The sequence below is a fragment of the Petromyzon marinus genome, chromosome 75 (genome assembly GCF_048934315.1).
Source record: "Petromyzon marinus isolate PM22_M1 ecotype Great Lakes invasive population chromosome 75, UKy_Petmar_22M1.pri1.0, whole genome shotgun sequence".
Taxonomy (NCBI): domain Eukaryota; kingdom Metazoa; phylum Chordata; class Hyperoartia; order Petromyzontiformes; family Petromyzontidae; genus Petromyzon; species Petromyzon marinus.
The window spans coordinates 5,633,650-5,657,865 of record NC_133741.1 but is presented as its reverse complement, the minus strand read 5'-3'; the positions used below and the strand labels follow the sequence as shown (position 1 = coordinate 5,657,865).

General features: G+C 62.1%; 1 protein-coding gene across 4 annotated transcripts in view; it reads left to right on the top strand.

Moving 5' to 3' along the window:
* The window catches only part of LOC142907152 (chromodomain-helicase-DNA-binding protein 3-like), a 45,525-nt gene extending 22,984 nt beyond the window's left edge, over window positions 1–22,541 (top strand). For 3 of the 4 annotated variants that reach the window (XM_076056346.1, XM_076056348.1, XM_076056347.1), the window contains exons 5-9: window positions 2,587–2,719; window positions 3,087–3,282; window positions 11,589–11,737; window positions 13,575–13,764; window positions 22,215–22,514. In XM_076056346.1, coding sequence (XP_075912461.1) covers window positions 2,587–2,719; window positions 3,087–3,282; window positions 11,589–11,737; window positions 13,575–13,764; window positions 22,215–22,465 — 919 coding nt within the window. In that variant the 3' untranslated portion in view covers window positions 22,466–22,514. Of the gene's footprint in view, window positions 1–2,586; window positions 2,720–3,086; window positions 3,283–3,727; window positions 4,208–11,588; window positions 11,738–13,574; window positions 13,765–22,214 lie in introns of those variants that run through there. The other variant, XM_076056345.1, reaches the window with a different exon arrangement.
* The last annotated feature ends 1,675 nt before the right edge of the window (window positions 22,542–24,216 follow it).

The window sequence follows — 24,216 nt, the reverse complement described above, 5'->3', positions numbered from 1 at the left end:
CACACACACAGTGTACACACACAGTGTACACACACACAGTGTACACACACACACAGTGTACACACACAGTGAGACACACACACACAGTGTACACACACACACAGTGTACACACACACACAGTGTACACACACAGTGTACACACACAGTGTACACACACACACAGTGTACACACACAGTGTACACACACAGTGTACACACACACAGTGTACACACACACAGTGAACACACACACAGTGTACACACACACACAGTGTACACACACAGTGTACACACACACACAGTGTACACACACACACAGTGTACACACACACACAGTGTACACACAGTGTACACACACAGTGTACACACACACAGTGTACACACACAGTGTACACACACACACAGTGTACACACACACACAGTGTACACACACACACAGTGTACACACACAGTGAGACACACACACACAGTGTACACACACACACAGTGTACACACACACAGTGTACACACACAGTGTACACACACAGTGTACACACACACACAGTGTACACACACACAGTGTACACACACACACACAGTGAACACACACACAGTGTACACACACACACAGTGTACACACACAGTGTACACACACACACAGTGTACACACACACACAGTGTACACACACACACACAGTGTACACACACACACAGTGTACACACAGTGTACACACACAGTGTACACACACACAGTGTACACACACAGTGTACACACACACACACAGTGTACACACACACACAGTGTACACACACAGTGAGACACACACACACAGTGTACACACACACACAGTGTACACACACACACAGTGTACACACACACACAGTGTACACACACAGTGTACACACACACACAGTGTACACACACAGTGTACACACACAGTGTACACACACACACAGTGTACACACACACACAGTCACACACAGTGTACACACACACACAGTGTACACACACACACAGTGTACACACAGTGTACACACAGTGTACACACAGTGTACACACACAGTGTACACACAGTGTACACACACACAGTGTACACACAGTGTACACACAGTGTACACACAGTGTACACACACAGTGTACACACAGTGTACACACACACAGTGTACACACAGTGTACACACAGTGTACACACAGTGTACACACACAGTGTACACACACACACACAGTGGCGTTCCTTGACTCCACCACTACCACCGGCGCTGCCCCTCCCCCTGCTACTGCTGCCCCTCCCCCTCCTACTGCTGCCCCCTACTGCTGCCCCTCCCCCTACTGCTGCCCCCCACTGCTGCCCCCCACTGCTGCCCCCCACTGCTGCCCCTCCCCCCACTGCTGCCCCCTACTGCTGCCCCTCCCCCTACTGCTGCCCCCCCTACTGCTGCCCCCCACTGCTGCCTCCTACTGCTGCCCCCCACTGCTGCCCCTCTCCTACTGCTGCCCCCTACTGCTGCCCCCCCCTACTGCTGCCCCCCACTGCTGCCCCCTACTGCTGCCCCCTACTGCTGCCCCCCACTGCTGCCCCCTACTGCTGCCCCCCACTGCTGCCCCCTACTGCTGCCCCCTACTGCTGCCCCCTACTGCTGCCCCTCCCCCTACTGCTGCCCCCCACTGCTGCCCCCTACTGCTGCCCGCCCCCACTGCTGCCCCCTACTGCTGCCCCCTACTGCTGCCCCCTACTGCTGCCCCCTACTGCTGCCCCCCCCCACTGCTGCCCCCCACTGCTGCCCCCCACTGATGCCCCTCCCCCTACTGCTGCCCCCCACTGCTGCCCCCTATTGCTGCCCCCTACTGCTGCCCCCCACTGCTGCCCCCCACTGCTGCCCCCTACTGCTGCCCCTCCCCCTGCTGCCCCCCACTGCTGCCCCCCACTGCTGCCCCCTACTGCTGCTCCTCCTACTGCTGCCCCCCACTGCTGCCCCCCACTGCTGCCCCCCACTGCTGCCCCCTACTGCTGCCCCCCACTGCTGCCTCCCACTGCTGCCCCCCACTGCTGCCCCCCACTGCTGCCCCTCCCCTACTGCTGCCCCTCCCCTACTGCTGCCCCTCCCCTACTGCTGCCCCCTACTGCTGCCCCCCACTGCTACCCCCCACTGCTGCCCCTCCCCCTGCTGCCCCTACTGCTGCCCCCCACTGCTGCCCCTCCCCTACTGCTGCCCCCCACTGCTGTCCCCCACTGCTGCCCCCCACTGCTGCCCCCTACTGCTGCCCCTCCCCTACTGCTGCCCCCTACTGCTGCCCCCCACTGCTGCCCCTCCCCCTACTGCCCCTACTGCTGCCCCTCCCCCTGCTGCCCCCATCTGCCCCCCCCCCACTGCTGCCCCCCCCCACTGCTGCCCCCCACTGCTGCCCCCCACTGCTACCCCCTACTGCTACCCCCCACTGCTACCCCCCACTGCTGCCCCCTACTGCTACCCCCCACTGCTACCCCCCACTGCTGCCCCCCACTGCTGCCCCCTACTGCTGCCCCCTACTGCTGCCCCCTACTGCTGCCCCCTACTGCTGCCCCTCCCCCATCTGCCCCCCCCTACTGCTGCCCCCCCCCACTGCTGCCCCCCACTGCTGCCCCAGGCACGGCTACGCTCGCTGGCAGGACCTCCAGAACGATGGCCGCTACTCGCTCATCAACGAGCCCTTCCGCAGCGAGATGGGCCGGGGGAACTTCCTGGAGATCAAAAACAAATTCCTCGCACGCAGATTCAAGGTGGGTGGGTGGGTGGCACGGGTGGGTGGGTGGGTGGCACGGGTGGGTGGGTGGGTGGGCACGGGTGGGTGGGTGGGCACGGGTTGGTGGGTGGCACGGGTGGGTGGGTGGCACGGGTTGGTGGGAGGGCACGGGTGGGTGGCACGGGTGGGTGGGTGGCACGGGTGGGTGGGTGGGTGGCACGGGTGGGTGGGTGGGTGGGGGGCACGGGTGGGGTGGGCACAGACACCACAACCCTCTTGCATCTCTCACCCCACGCCTCCCCCCCTCCCTCCCCCCTCCCTCCCCCCTCTCCCCCCCCTCCCCCCCCCTCTCCCCTCCCTCCCCCCCCCCCTCCCCTCCCCCCTCCCCTCCCCCCTCCCCCCAGCTGCTGGAGCAGGCCCTGGTGATTGAGGAGCAGCTACGACGAGCCGCCTACCTGAACATGGCCCAGGACCCGAGCCACCCGTCGCTGGCGCTGAACGCGCGATTCGCGGAGGTCGAGTGCCTGGCGGAGAGCCACCTGCACCTGGCCAAGGAGGGCGTGGCCGGCAATAAGCCGGCCAACGCCGTGCTACACAAGGGTAGGCAGGCGGGAGAGACTGGGAGACACGGGGAGACATGGGGAGAGACTGGGAGACATGGGGAGAAATGGGGAGAGACTGGGAGACATGGGGAGAGACTGGGAGACATGGGGAGAAATGGGGAGAGACTGGGAGAAATGGGGAGAGACTGGGAGACATGGGGAGAGACTGGGAGACATGGGGAGAAATGGGGAGAGACTGGGAGATATGGAGAGAGAGACATGGGGAGAGAGACATGGGGAGACACGGGGAGACACCTGCACCTGGCCAAGGAGGGCGTCGCCGGCAATAAGCCGGCCAACGCCGTGCTACACAAGGGTAGGCAGGCGGGAGACTACGTGGGGGAGACATTGGGAGACACGGGGAGAGACTGGGAGACATGGGGAGACATGGGGAGACACGGGGAGACATGGGGAGACATGGGGAGACATGGGGAGACACTGGGAGACACACACGGGAGACATGGGGAGAGACTGGGAGACATTGGGAGACACGGGGAGAGACTGGGAGATATGGGGAGAGACTGGGAGACACGCTGGGAGACATGGGGAGACATGGGGAGACATTGGGAGACACGGGGAGACACGGGGAGACACGAAGAGCCACCTGCACCTGGCCAAGGAGGGCGTCGCCGGCAATAAGCCGGCCAACGCCGTGCTACACAAGGGTAGGCAGGCGGGAGACTACGTGGGGGAGAGACTGGGAGACACGGGGAGAGACTGGGAGACATGGGAAGACATGGGGAGACACTGGGAGACATGGGGAGAGACTGGGAGAGACTGGGAGACATGGGGAGAGACTGGGAGAGACTGGGAGAGACTGGGAGACATGGGGAGACACACACGGGGAGACACGAAGAGCCACCTGCACCTGGCCAAGGAGGGCGTGGCCGGCAATAAGCCGGCCAACGCCGTGCTACACAAGGGTAGGCAGGCGGGAGAGACTGGGAGACACGGGGAGACATGGGGAGACACGGGGAGACACGGGGAGACATGGGGAGACACTGGGAGACACGGGGAGACACTGGGAGACACACACGGGAGACATGGGGAGAGACTGGGAGACATTGGGAGACACGGGGAGAGACTGGGAGATATGGGGAGAGACTGGGAGACACGCTGGGAGACATGGGGAGACATGGGGAGACATTGGGAGACACGGGGAGACACGGGGAGACACGAAGAGCCACCTGCACCTGGCCAAGGAGGGCGTCGCCGGCAATAAGCCGGCCAACGCCGTGCTACACAAGGGTAGGCAGGCGGGAGACTACGTGGGGGAGACACGGGGAGACATGGGGAGAGACTGGGAGATATGGGGAGAGACTGGGAGATATGGGGAGAGACTGGGAGACATGGGGAGAGACTGGGAGAGACTGGGAGACATGGGGAGAGAGACTGGGAGATATGGAGAGAGAGACATGGGGTGACACGGGGAGACATGGGGAGACACTGGGAGACACGGGGAGAGACTGGGAGATATGGGGAGACACTGGGAGACATGGGGAGACACTGGGAGACATGGGGAGACACTGGGAGACACGGGGAGACACTGGGAGACATGGGGAGAGACTGGGAGACACGGGGAGACACTGGGAGACATGGGGAGACATTGGGAGACACGGGGAGACACGGGGAGACACGGGGAGACACACACATGGGGAGACACGAAGAGCCACCTGCACCTGGCCAAGGAGGGCGTCGCCGGCAATAAGCCGGCCAACGCCGTGCTACACAAGGGTAGGCAGGCGGGAGACTACGTGGGGGAGACATTGGGAGACACGGGGAGAGACTGGGAGACACGGGGAGAGACTGGGAGACACGGGGAGAGACTGGGAGACATGGGGAGAGACTGGGAGACATGGGGAGAGACTGGGAGACATGGGGAGAGAGACATGGGGAGAGACTGGGAGACACGGGGAGAGACTGGGAGACATGGGGAGACATGGGGAGAGAGACTGGGAGATATGGGGAGAGAGACATGGGGAGAGAGACTGGGAGATATGGGGAGAGAGACATGGGGAGAGAGACATGGGGAGAGACTGGGAGACATGGGGAGAGACTGGGAGACATGGGGAGAGAGACATGGGGAGAGACTGGGAGACATGGAGAGAGACTGGGAGACATGGGGAGACATGGGGAGAGAGACTGGGAGATATGGGGAGAGAGACATGGGGAGAGAGACTGGGAGATATGGGGAGAAAGACATGGGGAGAGAGACATGGGGAGAGACTGGGAGACATGGGGAGAGACTGGGAGAGACTGGGAGACATGGGGAGAGACTGGGAGAGACTGGGAGACACTGGGAGACATGGGGAGACACACACGGGAGACACGAAGAGTCACCTGCACCTGGCCAAGGAGGGCGTCGCCGGCAATAAGCCGGCCAACGCCGTGCTACACAAGGGTAGGCAGGCGGGAGACACGGGGGGGAGACATTGGGAGACATGGGGGAGAGACTGGGAGACATGGGGATAGACTGGGAGGCATGGAGAGACACGGGGAGAGAGACACGGGGGAGACACGGGGAGAGACTGGGAGACACTGGGAGACACGGGGAGACATGGGGAGAGAGACATGGGGAGAGAGACATGGGGAGAGAGACATGGGGAGACATGGGGAGACGCTGGGAGACATGGGGAGAGACTGGGAGACATGGGGAGACATGGGGAGACATGGGGAGAGACTGGGAGAGAGACATGGGGAGACATGGGGAGACACGGGGAGAGACTGGGAGACATGGGGAGACATGGGGAGACATGGGGAGAGACTGGGAGACACGGGGATAGACTGGGAGACACTGGGAGACATGGGGAGACACTGGGAGACACGGGGAGACACACACGGGAGACACGAAGAGCCACCTGCACCTGGCCAAGGAGGGCGTCGCCGGCAATAAGCCGGCCAACGCCGTGCTACACAAGGGTAGGCAGGCGGGAGACACGGGGGGGAGACACGGGGAGACACGGGGAGAGACTGGGAGACATGGGGAGACATGGGGAGACACGGGGAGACATGGGGAGACATGGGGAGACACTGGGAGACACGGGGAGACACTGGGAGACACACACGGGAGACATGGGGAGAGACTGGGAGACATTGGGAGACACGGGGAGAGACTGGGAGATATGGGGAGAGACTGGGAGACACGCTGGGAGACATGGGGAGACATGGGGAGACATTGGGAGACACGGGGAGACACGGGGAGACACGAAGAGCCACCTGCACCTGGCCAAGGAGGGCGTCGCCGGCAATAAGCCGGCCAACGCCGTGCTACACAAGGGTAGGCAGGCGGGAGACACGTGGGGGAGACATTGGGAGAGACTGGGAGACACGGGGAGACACTGGGAGACATGGGGAGAGACTGGGAGACATGGGGAGAGACTGGGAGACATGGGGAGAGACTGGGAGACACGGGGAGACACTGGGAGACATGGGGAGACACGGGGAGACATGGGGAGACATGTGGAGACATGGGGAGACACACACGGGGAGACACGAAGAGCCACCTGCACCTGGCCAAGGAGGGCGTCGCCGGCAATAAGCCGGCCAACGCCGTGCTACACAAGGGTAGGCTGGCGGGAGACACGTGGGGGAGACATTGGGAGACACTGGGAGACACGGAGAGAGACTGGGAGACATGGGGAGAGACTGGGAGACATGGGGAGACATGGGGAGACACGGGGAGAGAGAGACATGGGGAGACACTGGGAGACACGGGGAGACACTGGGAGACACACACGGGAGACACTGGGAGACATTGGGAGACACGGGGAGACGCTGGGAGACACGGGAGACACTGGGAGACACGTGGAGACACGAAGAGCCACCTGCACCTGACCAAGGAGGGCGTCGCCGGCAATAAGCCGGCCAAAGAGAGAGACATGGGGAGACATTGGGAGACATGGGGGAGAGACTGGGAGACATTGGGAGACACGGGGAGACACTGGGAGACACACACGGGAGACACTGGGAGACATTGGGAGACACGGGGAGACATGGGGACACACTGGGAGACACGGGGAGACACGGGGAGACACGAAGTGACACCTGCACCTGGCCAAGGAGGGCGTCGCCGGCAATAAGCCGGCCAACGCCGTGCTACACAAGGGTAGGCTGGCGGGAGACAGCGCTGGGGAGAGACTGGGAGACACGGGGAGACACGGGGAGACATGGAGAGAGACTGGGAGACACGGGGAGACACGGGGAGACACGGGGAGACATGGGGAGAGACTGGGAGACATGGGGAGAGACTGGGAGACATGGGGAGAGACTGGGAGAGAGACATGGGGGAGACATGGGGAGAGACTAGGAGACACGCTGGGAGACATGGAGAGACACGGGGAGACACGGGGAGACACGGGGAGAGACTGGGAGACACGGGGAGACATGGGGGAGAGACTGGGAGATATGGGGAGACACTGGGAGACACGGGGAGAGACTGGGAGACACGGGGAGACATGGGGAGAGAGACTGGGAGATATGGGGAGACATGGGGAGAGACTGGGAGATATGGGGAGAGAGACATGGGGAGAGACTGGGAGACATGGGGAGACACGGGGAGAGAGACATGGGGAGAGACTGGGAGACATGGGGAGACACGGGGAGAGACTGGGAGACATGGGGAGACACGGGGAGAGAGACATGGGGAGAGACTGGGAGACATGGGGAGACACTGGGAGACACTGGGAGACATGGGGAGAGACTGGGAGATATGGGGAGAGAGACATGGGGAGAGAGACATGGGGAGAGACTGGGAGACATGGGGAGACACGGGGAGAGACTGGGAGACAGGGGGAGACACACACGGGGAGACACGAAGAGCCACCTGCACCTGGCCAAGGAGGGCGTCGCCGGCAATAAGCCGGCCAACGCCGTGCTACACAAGGGTAGGCAGGCGGGAGAGACTGGGAGACATTGGGAGACATTGGGAGAGACTGGGAGACACGGAGAGACATTGGGAGAGACTGGGAGACATGGGGAGAGACTGGGAGACACTGGGAGACATGGGGAGACAATGGGAGACATGGGGAGACGCTGGGAGACATGGGGAGAGACTGGGTGATATGGAGAGAGAGACATGGGGAGAGAGACATGGGGAGAGACTGGGAGACATGGGGAGACACTGGGAGACACGGGGAGACATGGGGAGAGACTGGGAGATATGGGGAGAGAGACATGGGGAGAGACTGGGAGACATGGGGAGACACGGGGAGAGAGATATGGGGAGACACTGGGAGACACGAAGAGCCACCTGCACCTGGCCAAGGAGGGCGTCGCCGGCAATAAGCCGGCCAACGCCGTGCTCCACAAGTGTAGGCAGGCGGGAGACACGTGGGGGAGACATTGGGAGACACGGGGAGACACTGGGAGACATGGGGAGAGACTGGGAGACATGGGGAGACACGGGGAGATATGGGGAGAGACTGGGAGACATGGGGAGAGACTTGGGAGAGACTGGGAGACACGAGGAGAGACTGGGAGACACGGGGAGACATGGGGAGACACGGGGAGACATGGGGAGACACTGGGAGACACGGGGAGACACTGGGAGACACGGGGAGACACTGGGAGACACCTGCACCTGGCCAAGGAGGGCGTCGCCGGCAATAAGCCGGCCAACGCCGTGCTCCACAAGTGTAGGCAGGCGGGAGACACGTGGGGGAGACATTGGGAGACACGGGGAGACACTGGGAGACATGGGGAGAGACTGGGAGACATGGGGAGACACGGGGAGATATGGGGAGAGACTGGGAGACATGGGGAGAGACTTGGGAGAGACTGGGAGACACGAGGAGAGACTGGGAGACACGGGGAGACATGGGGAGACACGGGGAGACATGGGGAGACACTGGGAGACACGGGGAGACACTGGGAGACACGGGGAGACACTGGGAGACACCTGCACCTGGCCAAGGAGGGCGTCGCCGGCAATAAGCCGGCCAACGCCGTGCTCCACAAGTGTAGGCAGGCGGGAGACAGCGCTGGGGAGACATTGGGAGACACGGGGGAGAGACTGGGAGACACGGGGAGACATGGGGAGAGACTGGGAGACACGGGGAGACACGGGGAGAGACTGGGAGACACGGGGAGACATGGGAAGAGACTGGGAGACATGGGGAGACATGGGGGAGACATGGGGAGACACGGGGAGACACTGGGAGAGACACGGGGAGACACTGGGAGACACGGGGAGAGACACGGGGAGACACTGGGAGACACTGGGAGACACTGGGAGACACTGGGAGACACGGGGTGACACGGGGTGACACTGGGAGACACTGGGAGACACGGGGTGACACGGGGTGACACGGGGAGACACTGGGAGACACGGGGAGACACTGGGAGACACGGGGAGACACGGGGAGACACGGGGTAGACGCTGGGAGACAGACACAGGGAGACACGGGGAGACACTGGGGGACACGGGGAGACACGTGGAGACACTGGGAGACACGGGGAGACACGGGGAGAGACACTGGGAGACACGGGGAGACACTGGGAGACACGGGGAGACACTGGGAGACACGGGGAGACACTGGGAGACACGGGGAGACACTGGGAGACACGGGGAGACACGGGGGAGACACGAGGAGACACGGGGGAGACACGAGGAGACACGGGGGAGACGCGGGGAGACACGGGGAGACACGGGGAGACACTGGGGGACACGGGGAGACACGGGGAGAGACACGGGGGGAGACGCTGGGGAGACACGGGGAGACATGGGGAGACACGGGGTGACACGGGGTGACACGGGGAGACACTGGGAGACACGGGGAGACACGGGGGGAGACGCTGGGGAGACACGGGGAGAGACTGGGAGACACGGGGAGACACGGGGAGACACGGGGGAGACACGGGGAGACACGGGGAGACACTGGGAGACACGGGGAGACACGGGGAGACACGGGGAGACACTGGGAGACACGGGGAGACACGTGGAGACACTGGGGGACACGGGGGGACACGGGGAGACACTGGGGGACACGGGGAGACACGGGGAGACACTGGGAGACACGGGGAGACACTGGGAGACACGGGGAGACATGGGGAGACACGGGGAGACACGGGGAGAGACACGGGGGAGACACGGGGAGACACGGGGAGACACGGGGAGACACGGGGTAGACGCTGGGAGACAGACATGGGGAGACACGGGGAGACACTGGGAGACACTGGGAGACACTGGGAGACACGGGGAGACACTGGGAGACACGGGGAGACACGGGGAGAGACACGGGGGAGACACGGGGAGACACGGGGAGACACGGGGAGACACGGGGAGACACGGGGTAGACGCTGGGAGACAGACACGGGGAGACACGGGGAGACACGGGGTAGACGCTGGGAGACAGACACGGGGAGACACGGGGGAGACACGGGGAGACACGGGGAGACACTGGGAGACACGGGGAGACACGGGGAGAGACACGGGGGAGACACGGGGAGACACGGGGAGACACGGGGAGACACGGGGTAGACGCTGGGAGACAGACACGGGGAGACACGGGGAGACACGGGGTAGACGCTGGGAGACAGACACGGGGAGACACGGGGGAGACACGGGGAGACACGGGGAGACACGGGGAGACACGGGGTAGACGCTGGGAGACAGACACGGGGAGACACGGGGAGACACGGGGTAGACGCTGGGAGACAGACACGGGGAGACACGGGGAGACACTGGGAGACACGGGGAGACACGGGGAGAGACACGGGGAGACACTCGGATATGCAGGGAGATACGATGAGGTGGTGAGTGAGTGACGAGCTGGTGATGGTGGTGTATTTGTGAGTGAGTGAGTGGGTGAGTGAGTGAGTGAGTGGGTGAGTGGGTGAGTGAGTGGGTGAGTCACTGAGTGAGTGGGTGAGTGGGTGAGTGAGTGGGTCAGTGGGTGAGTGGGTGAGTGAGTGACTGAGTGAGTGGCTGAGTGAGCGAGTGGGTGAGTGAGTGAGTGGGTGAGTGAGTGGGTGAGTGGGTGGGTGAGTGGGTGAGTGAGTGAGTGGGTGACTGAGTGAGTGATTGACTGAGTGAGTGAGCGAGTGGGTGAGTGAGTGGGTGAGTGAGTGAGTGGGTGAGTGAGTGAGTGGGTCAGTGGGTGAGTGAGTGAGTGGGTGAGTGAGTGACTGAGTGAGTGAGTGGGTGAGTGAGTGGGTGAGTGGGTGGCTGACTGAGTGAGTGACTGAGTGAGTGATTGACTGAGTGAGTGAGCGAGTGGGCGAGTGGGTGACTGACTGAGTGACTGGCTGAGTGGGTGAGCGAGTGGGCGAGTGGGTGGGTGACTAACCAGACGTTTCGCGGCACAGTCCTGAACCAACTGGAGGAGCTCCTGGGCGACATGAAGGCTGACGTCGCCCGTCTGCCGGCCTCGCTCTCCCGTGTCCCCGCCGTGGCCACTCGGCTGCAAATGTCAGAGAGGAGCATCCTCAGTCGACTCGCTAGCCGCACTGCTGAGGTGGGTGGGGGTGGCACGGGTTGGGTGGGTGGCACGGGTGGTGTGGGTGGGGTGGGTGGGGTGGGTGGCACGAGTGGGGTGGGTGGCACGGGTGGTGTGGGTGGCACGGGTGGAGTGGGTGGCACGGGTGGGATGGCACGGGTGGTGTGGGTGGCACGGGTGGGGTGGGTGGCACGGGTGGGATGGGTGGGGTGGGTGGGATGGGTGGCACGGGCGGGGTGGGTGGCACGGGCCAGGGTGCTGTAACATTCGTTAACAAGCACCCCACGTGTCACACACACACCACGTGTCACACACACCACGTGTCACACACACACACACCACGTGTCACACACACCACGTGTCACACACACACACACCACGTGTCACACACACCACGTGTCACACCACACCACGTGTCACACACACCACGTGTCACACCACACCACGTGTCACACACACACACCACGTGTCACACACACACCACGTGTCACACACACACACCCCACGTGTCACACACACCACGTGTCACACACACACCACAAGTCACACACACACCACGTGTCACACACACCACGTGTCACACACACACCACGTGTCACACACACCACGTGTCACACACACCACGTGTCACACACACACCACGTGTCACACACACCACGTGTCACACACCACGTGTCACACACACCACAAGTCACACACACCACGTGTCACACACACCACGTGTCACACACACCACGTGTCACACACACACCACGTGTCACACACACCACGTGTCACACACACACACCACGTGTCACACACACCACGTGTCACACACACCACGTGTCACACACACACACCACGTGTCACACACACCACGTGTCACACACCACGTGTCACACACACCACAAGTCACACACACCACGTGTCACACACACCACGTGTCACACACACCACGTATCACACACACACACCACGTGTCACACACACCACGTGTCACACACACACACACACACCATGTGTCACACCACGTGTCACACACACACCACGTGTCACACACACCACGTGTCACACACACACCACGTGTCACTCACACACCACGTGTCACACCACGTGTCACACCACGTGTCACACACACCACGTGTCACACACACACACCACGTGTCACACACACACACCACGTGTCACACACACCACGTGTCACACCACGTGTCACACACACACCACGTGTCACACACACACATACCACGTGTCACACCACGTGTCACACACACCACGTGTCACACCACGTGTCACACACACCACGTGTCACACCACGTGTCACACCACGTGTCACACCACGTGTCACACCACGTGTCACACACCACGTGTCACACACCACGTGTCACAAACCACGTGTCACACAAACCACGTGTCACACCACGTGTCACACCACGTGTCACACCACGTGTCACACACACACCACGTGTCACACCACGTGTCACACACACACACACCACGTGTCACACACACCACGTGTCACACACACCACGTGTCACACCACGTGTCACACCACGTGTCACACCCCGTGTCACACCACGTGTCACACCACGTGTCACACCACGTGTCACACACCACGTGTCACAAACCACGTGTCACACAAACCACGTGTCACACCACGTGTCACACCACGTGTCACACCACGTGTCACACACACACACACCACGTGTCACACCACGTGTCACACACACACACCACGTGTCACACACACACACACCACGTGTCACACACACCACGTGTCACACCACGTGTCACACCACGTGTCACACACACCACGTGTCTCCTCCACCTCCCCCCCTTTCCCCCCCTCCCCCCCCCTCCCCCCTCCCCCATCCAGGGCCACCCCACGGCTCCCTTGGCCCCCCCCCAACGCGGCAGTTCGGCAGCTGTGGTGGGGGGCACCCTCAGGCAACAACAACAACAACAGCAACAACAACAACAGCAACAACAACAACATCAACAACAACAACAACAGCAGCCCACCCTCGTCAACTACAGCAGTATGCCCCCAGGGCCCTACGCTGCAGGTGGGTCCATGCCCCCAGGGCACTACTACACAGCAGTATGCCCCCAGGGCACTACTACACAGCAGTATGCCCCCAGGGCACTACTACACACAGTATGCCCCCAGGGCACTACTACACACAGAGTGCCCCCAGGGCACTACTACACAGCAGCATGCCCCTAGGACACTACTACACAGCAGCGTGCCCCCAGGGCACTACTACACACAGCATGCCCCTAGGGCACTACTACACACAGCGTGCCCCCAGGGCACTACTACACAGCAGCGTGCCCCCAGGGCACTACTACACACAGCATGCCCCTAGGGCACTACTACACACAGCGTGCCCCTAGGGCACTACTACACACCGCGTGCCCCTAGGGCACTACTACACACAGCGTGCCCCTAGGGCACTACTACACATCAACGTGCCCCCAGGGCACTACTACACACCGCGTGCCCCTAGGGCACTACTACACACAGCATGCCCCTAGGGCACTACTACACATCAACGTGCCCCCAGGGCACTACTACACATCAACGTGCCCCCAGGGCACTACTACACACAGCGTGCCCCCAGGGCACTACTACACACAGCGTGCCCCTAGGGCACTACTACACAGCAGCATGCCCCCAGGGCACTACTACACACAGCGTGCCCCCAGGGCACTACTACACATCAACGTGCCCCCAGGGCACTACTACACAGCAGCGTGCCCCCAGGGCACTACTACACACAGCATGCCCCCAGGGCACTACTACACACAGAGTGCCCCCAGGGCACTACTACACACAGCGTGCCCCTAGGGCACTACTACACACAGCGTGCCCCTAGGGCACTACTACACACAGCGTGCCCCCAGGGCACTACTACACACAGCATGCCCCTAGGGCACTACTACACACAGCGTGCCCCTAGGGCACTACTACACACAGCATGCCCCCAGGGCACTACTACACACAGCGTGCCCCCAGGGCACTACTACACACAGCGTGCCCCTAGGGCACTACTACACACAGCATGCCCCCAGGGCACTACTACACACAGCGTGCCCCCAGGGCACTACTACACACCAACATGCCCCTAGGGCACTACTACACACAGCGTGCCCCCAGGGCACTACTACACAGCAGCATGCCCCTAGGGTACTACTACACACAGCGTGCCCCTAGGGCACTACTACACACAGCATGCCCCCAGGGCACTACTACACACAGCGTGCCCCCAGGGCACTACTACACACAGCGTGCCCCTAGGGCACTACTACACACAGCGTGCCCCCAGGGCACTACTACACACAGCGTGCCCCCAGGGCACTACTACACATCAACGTGCCCCCAGGGCACTACTACACACAGCGTGCCCCCAGGGCACTACTACACACAGCGTGCCCCCAGGGCACTACTACACACAGAGTGCCCCCAGGGCACTACTACACACAGCGTGCCCCCAGGGCACTACTACACATCAACGTGCCCCCAGGGCACTACTACACATCAACGTGCCCCCAGGGCACTACTACACAGCGTGCCCCTAGGGCACTACTACACACAGAGTGCCCCCAGGGCACTACTACACACAGCGTGCCCCTAGTGCACTACTACACACAGCGTGCCCCTAGGGCACTACTACACATCAACGTGCCCCCAGGGCACTACTACACACAGCGTGCCCCCAGGGCACTACTACACACAGCGTGCCCCCAGGGCACTACTACACATCAACGTGCCCCCAGGGCACTACTACACATCAACGTGCCTCCAGGGCACTACTACACACAGCGTGCCCCTAGGGCACTACTACACACAGCGTGCCCCTAGGGCACTACTACACAGCAGCATGCCCCCAGGGCACTACTACACACAGCGTGCCCCTAGGGCACTACTACACACAGCGTGCCCCTAGGGCACTACTACACATCAACGTGCCCCCAGGGCACTAATACACACAGTATGCCCCCAGGGCACTACTACACACAGCGTGCCCCTAGGGCACTACTACACACAGCATGCCCCTAGGGCACTACTACACACAGCGTGCCCCTAGGGCACTACTACACAGCGTGCCCCCAGGGCACTACTACACATCAACGTGCCCCTAGGGCACTACTACACACAGCGTGCCCCCAGGGCACTACTACACACAGCATGCCCCCAGGGCACTACTACACACAACGTGCCCCCAGGGCACTACTACACACAGCGTGCCCCCAGGGCACTACTACACACAGCGTGCCCCCAGGGCACTACTACACACAGCATGCCTCCAGGGCACTACTACACACAGCGTGCCCCCAGGGCACTACTACACACAGCGTGCCCCCAGGGCACTACTACACGTCAACGTGCCCCCAGGGCACTACTACACACAGCGTGCCCCCAGGGCACTACTACACAGCAACGTGCCCCCAGGGCACTACTACACAGCAACGTGCCCCCAGGGCACTACTACACACAGCGTGCCCCCAGGGCACTACTACACACAGCGTGCCCCTAGGGCACTACTACACAAAGCGTGCCCCTAGGGCACTACTACACAGCATGCCCCCAGGGCACTACTACACACAGCGTGCCCCTAGGGCACTACTACACACAGCGTGCCCCCAGGGCACTACTACACACAACGTGCCCCCAGGGCACTACTACACATCAACATGCCCCTAGGGCACTACTACACACAGCATGCCCCTAGCGCACTACTACACACAGCGTGCCCCTAGGGCACTACTACACACAGCATGCCCCTAGGGCACTACTACACACAGCGTGCCCCTAGGGCACTACTACACACAGCATGCCCCCAGGGCACTACTACACAGCGTGCCCCCAGGGCACTACTACACACAGCGTGCCCCCAGGGCACTACTACACATCAACGTGCCCCCAGGGCACTACTACACACAGCGTGCCCCCAGGGCACTACTACACACAGCATGCCCCTAGGGCACTACTACACACAGCGTGCCCCCAGGGCACTACTACACATCAACGTGCCCCCAGGGCACTACTACACACAGCGTGCCCCCAGGGCACTACTACACACCGCGTGCCCCCAGGGCACTACTACACACAGCGTGCCCCTAGGGCACTACTACACACAGCGTGCCCCCAGGGCACTACTACACATCAACATGCCCCTAGGGCACTACTACACACAGCATGCCCCTAGCGCACTACTACACACAGCGTGCCCCTAGGGCACTACTACACACCGCGTGCCCCTAGGGCACTACTACACACCGCGTGCCCCTAGGGCACTACTACACATCAACGTGCCCCTAGGGCACTACTACACAGCAGCATGCCCCTAGGGCACTACTACACACAACGTGCCCCTAGGGCACTACTACACAGCAGCATGCCCCTAGGGCACTACTACACAGCAGCATGCCCCTAGGGCACTACTACACATCAACGTGCCCCTAGGGCACTACTACACAGCAGCATGCCCCTAGGGCACTACTACACACAGCGTGCCCCTAGGGCACTACTACACACAGCGTGCCCCCAGGGCACTACTACACACAGCGTGCCCCCAGTGCACTACTACACACAGCGTGCCCCTAGGGCACTACTACACACAGCGTGCCCCCAGGGCACTACTACACAGCGTGCCCCCAGGGCACTACTACACACAGCGTGCCCCCAGGGCACTACTACACACAGCATGACCCCAGGGCACTACTACACACAGCGTGCCCCCAGGGCACTACTACACACAGCGTGCCCCCAGTGCACTACTACACACAACGTGCCCCTAGGGCACTACTACACACAGCGTGCCCCCAGGGCACTACTACACACAGCATGCCCCCAGGGCACTACTACACACAACGTGCCCCTAGGGCACTACTACACAGCGTGCCCCCAGGGCACTACTACACACAGCGTGCCCCCAGGGCACTACTACACACAACGTGCCCCTAGGGCACTACTACACACAGCGTGCCCCCAGGGCACTACTACACACAGCATGCCCCCAGGGCACTACTACACACAGCGTGCCCCCAGGGCACTACTACACACAGCGTACCCCCAGGGCACTACTACACACAGCATGACCCCAGGGCACTACTACACACAACGTGCCCCCAGGGCACTACTACACACAGCATGCCCCCAGGGCACTACTACACACAGCATGCCCCCAGGGCACTACTACACATCAACGTGCCCCCAGGGCACTACTACACACAGCATGCCCCCAGGGCACTACTACACACAGCGTGCCCCCAGGGCACTACTACACACAGCGTGCCCCCAGGGCACTACTACACATCAACGTGCCCCCAGGGCACTACTACACATCAACGTGCCCCCAGGGCACTACTACACACAGCATGCCCCCAGGGCACTACTACACATCAACGTGCCCCCAGGGCACTACTACACACAGCATGCCCCCAGGGCACTACTACACACAGCGTGCCCCCAGGGCACTACTACACACAACGTGCCCCCAGGGCACTACTACACATCAACGTGCCCCCAGGGCACTACTACACACAGCATGCCCCCAGGGCACTACTACACACAGCGTGCCCCCAGGGCACTACTACACACAACGTGCCCCCAGGGCACTACTACACACAGCGTGCCCCCAGGGCACTACTACACATCAACGTGCCCCCAGGGCACTACTACACATCAACGTGCCCCCAGGGCACTACTACACACAGCATGCCCCCAGGGCACTACTACACAGAGCGTGCCCCCAGGGCACTACTACACACAGTGTGCCCCCAGGGCACTACTACACACAGCGTGCCCCTAGGGCACTACTACACATCAACGTGCCCCCAGGGCACTACTACACACAGCGTGCCCCCAGGGCACTACTACACATCAACGTGCCCCCAGGGCACTACTACACATCAACGTGCCCCCAGGGCACTACTACACACAGCGTGCCCCCAGGGCACTACTACACACAGCGTGCCCCCAGGGCACTACTACACAGCAGCATGCCCCTAGGGCACTACTACACACAGCGTGCCCCCAGGGCACTACTACACACAGCGTGCCCCTAGGGCACTGCTACACACAGCGTGCCCCCAGGGCACTACTACACACAGCGTGCCCCCAGGGCACTACTACACACAGCGTGCCCCCAGGTCACTACTACACACAGCGTGCCCCCAGGGCACTACTACACACAGCATGCCCCTAGGGCACTACTACACACAGCGTGCCCCCAGGGCACTACTACACACAGCGTGCCCCCAGGGCACTACTACACACAGCGTGCCCCCAGGGCACTACTACACACAGCATGCCCCCAGGGCACTACTACACACAGCGTGCCCCCAGGTCACTACTACACACAGTATGCCCCCAGGGCACTACTACACACAGCGTGCCCCCAGGGCACTACTACACACAGCGTGCCCCCAGGGCACTACTACACACAGCATGCGCCCAGGGCACTACTACACACAGCGTGCCCCCAGGGCACTACTACACACAGCGTGCCCCCAGGGCACTACTACACACAGCATGCCCCTAGGGCACTACTACACACAGCATGCCCCTAGGGCACTACTACACACAGCGTGCCCCCAGGGCACTACTACACATCAACGTGCCCCTAGGGCGCTACCACACATCAACGTGCCCCTAGGGCGCTACCACACATCAACGTGCCCCCAGGGCACTACTACACACAGCGTGCCCCTAGGGCACTACTACACACAGCGTGCCCCCAGGGCACTACTACACATCAACGTGCCCCCAGGGCACTACTACACAGCAGCATGCCCCTAGGGCACTACTACACACAGCGTGCCCCTAGGGCACTACTACACACAGCGTGCCCCTAGGGCACTACTACACAGCAGCATGCCCCCAGGGCACTACTACACATCAACGTGCCCCCAGGGCACTACTACACAGCAACGTGCCCCCAGGGCACTACTACACATCAACGTGCCCCCAGGGCACTACTACACACAGCGTGCCCCCAGGGCACTACTACACACAGCATGCCCCTAGGGCACTACTACACACAACGTGCCCCTAGGGCACTACTACACACAGCATGCCCCTAGGGCACTACTACACATCAACGTGCCCCTAGGGCACTACTACACACAGCGTGCCACCAGGGCACTACTACACACAGCGTGCCCCTAGGGCACTACTACTCACAGAGTGCCCCTAGGGCACTACTACACATCAACGTGCCCCTAGGGCACTACTACACACAGCGTGCCCCGAGGGCACTACTACACACAGCGTGCCCCCAGGGCACTACTACACAGCAGCGTGCCCCTAGGGCACTACTACACAGCAGCATGCCCCCAGGGCACTACTACACACAGCGTGCCCCTAGGGCACTGCTACACACAGCGTGCCCCCAGGGCACTACTACACACAGCGTGCCCCCAGGGCACTACTACACACAGCATGCCCCTAGGGCACTACTACACAGCAGCATGCCCCTAGGGGACTACTACACACAGCGTGCCCCCAGGGCACTACTACACACAGCATGCCCCTAGGGCACTACTACACACAGCGTGCCCCCAGGGCACTACTACACAGCAGCATGCCCCCAGGGCACTACTACACACAGCGTGCCCCCAGGGCACTACTACACAGCAGCGTGCCCCCAGGGCACTACTACACAGCAGCATGCCCCCAGGGCACTACTACACACAGCGTGCCCCCAGGGCACTACTACACATCAACGTGCCCCTAGGGCACTACTACACACAGCGTGCCCCCAGGGCACTACTACACACAGCGTGCCCCCAGGGCACTACTACACACAGCGTGCCCCTAGGGCACTACTACACACATCAATGTGCCCCCAGGGCATTAGGCGGTGTGTGTGTGTCTGTGTGTGTGTGTCTGTGTGTGTATCTGTCTGTTTCTGTGTCTGTGTGTGTCTGTGTGTGTGTGTGTTTCTGTCTGTGTGTGTGTCTGTGTGTGTGTCTGTGTGTGTGTCTGTGTGTGTGTCTGTGTGTGTGTGTCTGTGTGTGTGTCTGTCTGTGTGTTTGTGTCTGTGTGTGTGCTAATAATGATTCCTTCTCCCCCTGTCTCTCCCTCCCTCTCTGCTGGTGTATCGACATCTCTCCCCCCCGTGTCTCTGTTTCTCCCCGTGTCTCTGTCCCCGTGTCTCTGTCCCTGTGTCTCTGTCCCCGTGTCTCTCCCCCCGTGTCTCTGTCCCCGTGTCTCTGTCCCCGTGTCTCTCCCCCCGTGTCTCTGTCCCCGTGTCTCTCCCCCCGTGTCTCTGTCTCTCCCCCCGTGTCTCTCCCCCCGTGTCTCTCCCCCCGTGTCTCTCCCCCCGTGTCTCTCCCCCCGTGTCTCTCCCCCCGTGTCTCTCTCCCCGTGTCTCTCCCCCCGTGTCTCTCCCCCCGTGTCTCTCCCCCCGTGTCTCTCCCCCCGTGTCTCTCCCCCCGTGTCTCTCCCCCGTGTCTCTCCCCCCGTATCTCTGCCCCCGTGTCTCTCGCCCCGTGTCTCTCCCCCCGTGTCTCTCCCCCCGTGTCTCTCTCCCCGTGTCTCTCGCCCCGTGTCTCTCCCCCGTGTCTCTGTGTCTCTCCCCCCGTGTCTCTCCCCCCGTGTCTCTCCCCCCGTGTCTCTCCACCCGTGTCTCTCCCCCCGTGTCTCTGTCCCCGTGTCTCTCGCCCCGTGTCTCTCCCCCCGTGTCTCTCCCCCCGTGTCTCTCCCCCCGTGTCTCTCCCCCCGTGTCTCTCCCCCCGTGTCTCTCTCCCCGTGTCTCTCCCCCCGTGTCTCTCCCCCCGTGTCTCTCTCCCCGTGTCTCTCTCCCCGTGTCTCTCCCCCCGTGTCTCTCCCCCCGTGTCTCTCCCCCCGTGTCTCTCCCCCCGTGTCTCTCTCCCCCCGTGTCTCTGTCTCTCCCCCCGTGTCTCTGTGTCTCTCCCCCCGTGTCTCTCCCCCCGTGTCTCTCCCCCCGTGTCTCTCCCCCGTGTCTCTCCCCCCGTGTCTCTCCCCCCGTGTCTCTCCCTCCGTGTCTCTGTGTCTCTCCCCCCGTGTCTTTGTCTCTCCCCCCGTGTCTCTGTGTCTCTCCCCCCGTGTCTCTCCCCCCGTGTCTCTGTCCCCGTGTCTCTCCCCCCGTGTCTCTGTCCCCGTGTCTCTCCCCCCGTGTCTCTCCCCCCGTGTCTCTCCCCCCGTGTCTCTCCCCCCGTGTCTCTGTCCCCGTGTCTCTCCCCCCGTGTCTCTCCCCCCGTGTCTCTCCCCCCGTGTCTCTCCCCCCGTGTCTCTCTCCCCGTGTCTCTCTCCCTGTGTCTCTGTCTCTCCCCCCGTGTCTCTCCCCCCGTGTCTCTCCCCCCGTGTCTCTGTGTCTCTGTCCCCGTGTCTCTGTCACCGTGTCTCTGTCTCTCCCCCCGTGTCTCTGTCCCCGTGTCTCTCCCCCCGTGTCTCTGTCTCTCTCCCCGTGTCTCTGTCTCTCTCCCCGTGTCTCTGTGTCTCTGTGTCTCTGTCTCTGTCCCCGTGTCTCTGTCTCTCCCCCAGCTGTCTCCAACGGCCTCGCAGCTCCCTCAGCCCCAGGCCTAGGGGGTCCCTCGGTGGGGGTCTCGGGGGGACCCCCCCCTGGGGGACCCCCCCCTGGGGGACCCCCCGCTAGGGGACCTCTCCCGGGGGGACCCCCCCCTGGGGGACCCCCCCAGCCCCCTGGGGGACCCCCTGAGGGGGGTTTGGGGGAGGCGGTCTTGGACTCCTCAGCTCCAGTGAGGCCGGGAGACATCATCTGTATTGATGATTGATGGGTGGTGGTGATGGTGGTGAGGGTGGTGGTGGTGGTGATGATGGTGGTGGTGATGGTGGTGGTAGTGGTGGTCAGGGTGGTGAGGGTGGTGATGGTGGTGGTGAGGGTGGTGGTGGTGGTGATGGTGGTGGTGAGGGTGGTGGTAGTGATGATGGTGGTGGTGGTGGTGATGGTGAGGGTGGTAAGGGTGGTGGTGTTGGTGGTGGTGGTAGTGGTGGTGGTGGTGATGGTGGTGGTGGTGGTGTTGGTGGTGGTGGTAGTGGTGGTGGTGGTGGTGGTGATGGTGGTGGTGGTGGTGATGGTGGTGGTGAGGGTGGAGGTGGTGGTGGTGGTGGTAGTGGTGGAGGTAGTGGTGGTGATGGTGGTGGTGGTAGTGGTGGTGGTGCTGATGGTGGTGAGGGTGGTGAGGGTGGTGATGGTGGTGGTGGTGGTGTTGGTGGTGAGGGTGGTGAGGGTGGTGATGGTGGTGTTGGTGGTGGTGAGGGTGGTGGTGGTGGTGGTGGTGGTGGTAGTGGTGGGGGTGTTGGTGGTGGTGGTGGTAGTGGTGGAGGTAGTGGTGGTGGTGAGGGTGGTTGTGGTGGTGATGGTGGAGGCAGTGGTGGTGGTGGTGGTAGTGGTGGTGGTGGGGGTGGTGATGGTGGTGGTGGTGGTGGTAGTGGTGGTGGTGGGGGTGGTGATGGTGGTGGTGGTCGTGGTGAGGGTGGTGGTGATGGTGGTAGTGGTAGTGGTGGTGGGGGTGGTGTTGGTGATGGTGGTGGTGAGGGTGGTGGTGGAGGTGGTGGTGGTGGTAGTGGTGGTGATGGTGGTGGTGGTGGTAGTGAGGGTGGTGGTGATGGTGGTGGAGGTGGTGGTGGTGGTGATGGTGGTGGTGGTGGTGAGGGTGGTGGTGGTGGTGGTAGTGAGGGTGGTGGTGATGGTGGTGGTGGTGATGGTGGTGGTGGGGGTGGTGATGGTGGTAGTGGTGGTGATGATGGTGGTGGTGGTGGTGAGGGTGGTGGTGGTAGTGGTGATGGTGGTGGTGGTGGTGGTGAGGGTGGTGGTGGTAGTGGTGGTGGTGATGGTGGTGGTGGTGGTGATGGTGGTGGTGGTGATGGTGGTGGTGGTGATGGTGGTGGTGGGGGTGGTGATGGTGGTAGTGGTGGTGATGATGGTGGTGGTGGTGGTGAGGGTGGTGGTGGTAGTGGTGATGGTGGTGGTGGTGGTGGTGAGGGTGGTGGTGGTAGTGGTGGTGGTGATGGTGGTGGTGGTGGTGATGGTGGTGGTGGTGATGGTGGTGGTGGTAGTGGTGGTGGTGGTGGTGATGGTGGTGGTGGTAGTGGTGGTGATGGTGGTAGTGGTGGTGGTGATGGTGGTGAGGGTGGTGGTGGTGGTAGTGGTGGTGGTGGAGATGGTGAGGGTGGTGGTGGAGGTGGTGTTGATGGTGGAGGTGAGGGTGGTGGTGGTGGTAGTGGAGGTAAGGGTGGTGGTGGTGGTGGTAGTGGTGGTGGTGAAGGTGGTGGTAGTGGTGGTGGTGGCAGTGGTGGTGGTAGTGGTGGTGGAGGTGGTGGTGGTGGTGGTAGAGGTGGTAGTAGTGGTGGTGGAGGTGGTGGTGGTGGTGGCAGTGGTGGTGGTGGAGGTGGTGGTGGTGGTGGTGGTGGTGGAGGTGGTGGTGGTGGTGGGCGTAGTGGTGGTAGTGGTGGTGGTGTTGGTGAGCGTGGTAGTGGTGGTGGTGGTGGAGGTGAGGGTGGTGGTGATGGTAGTGGTGGTGGT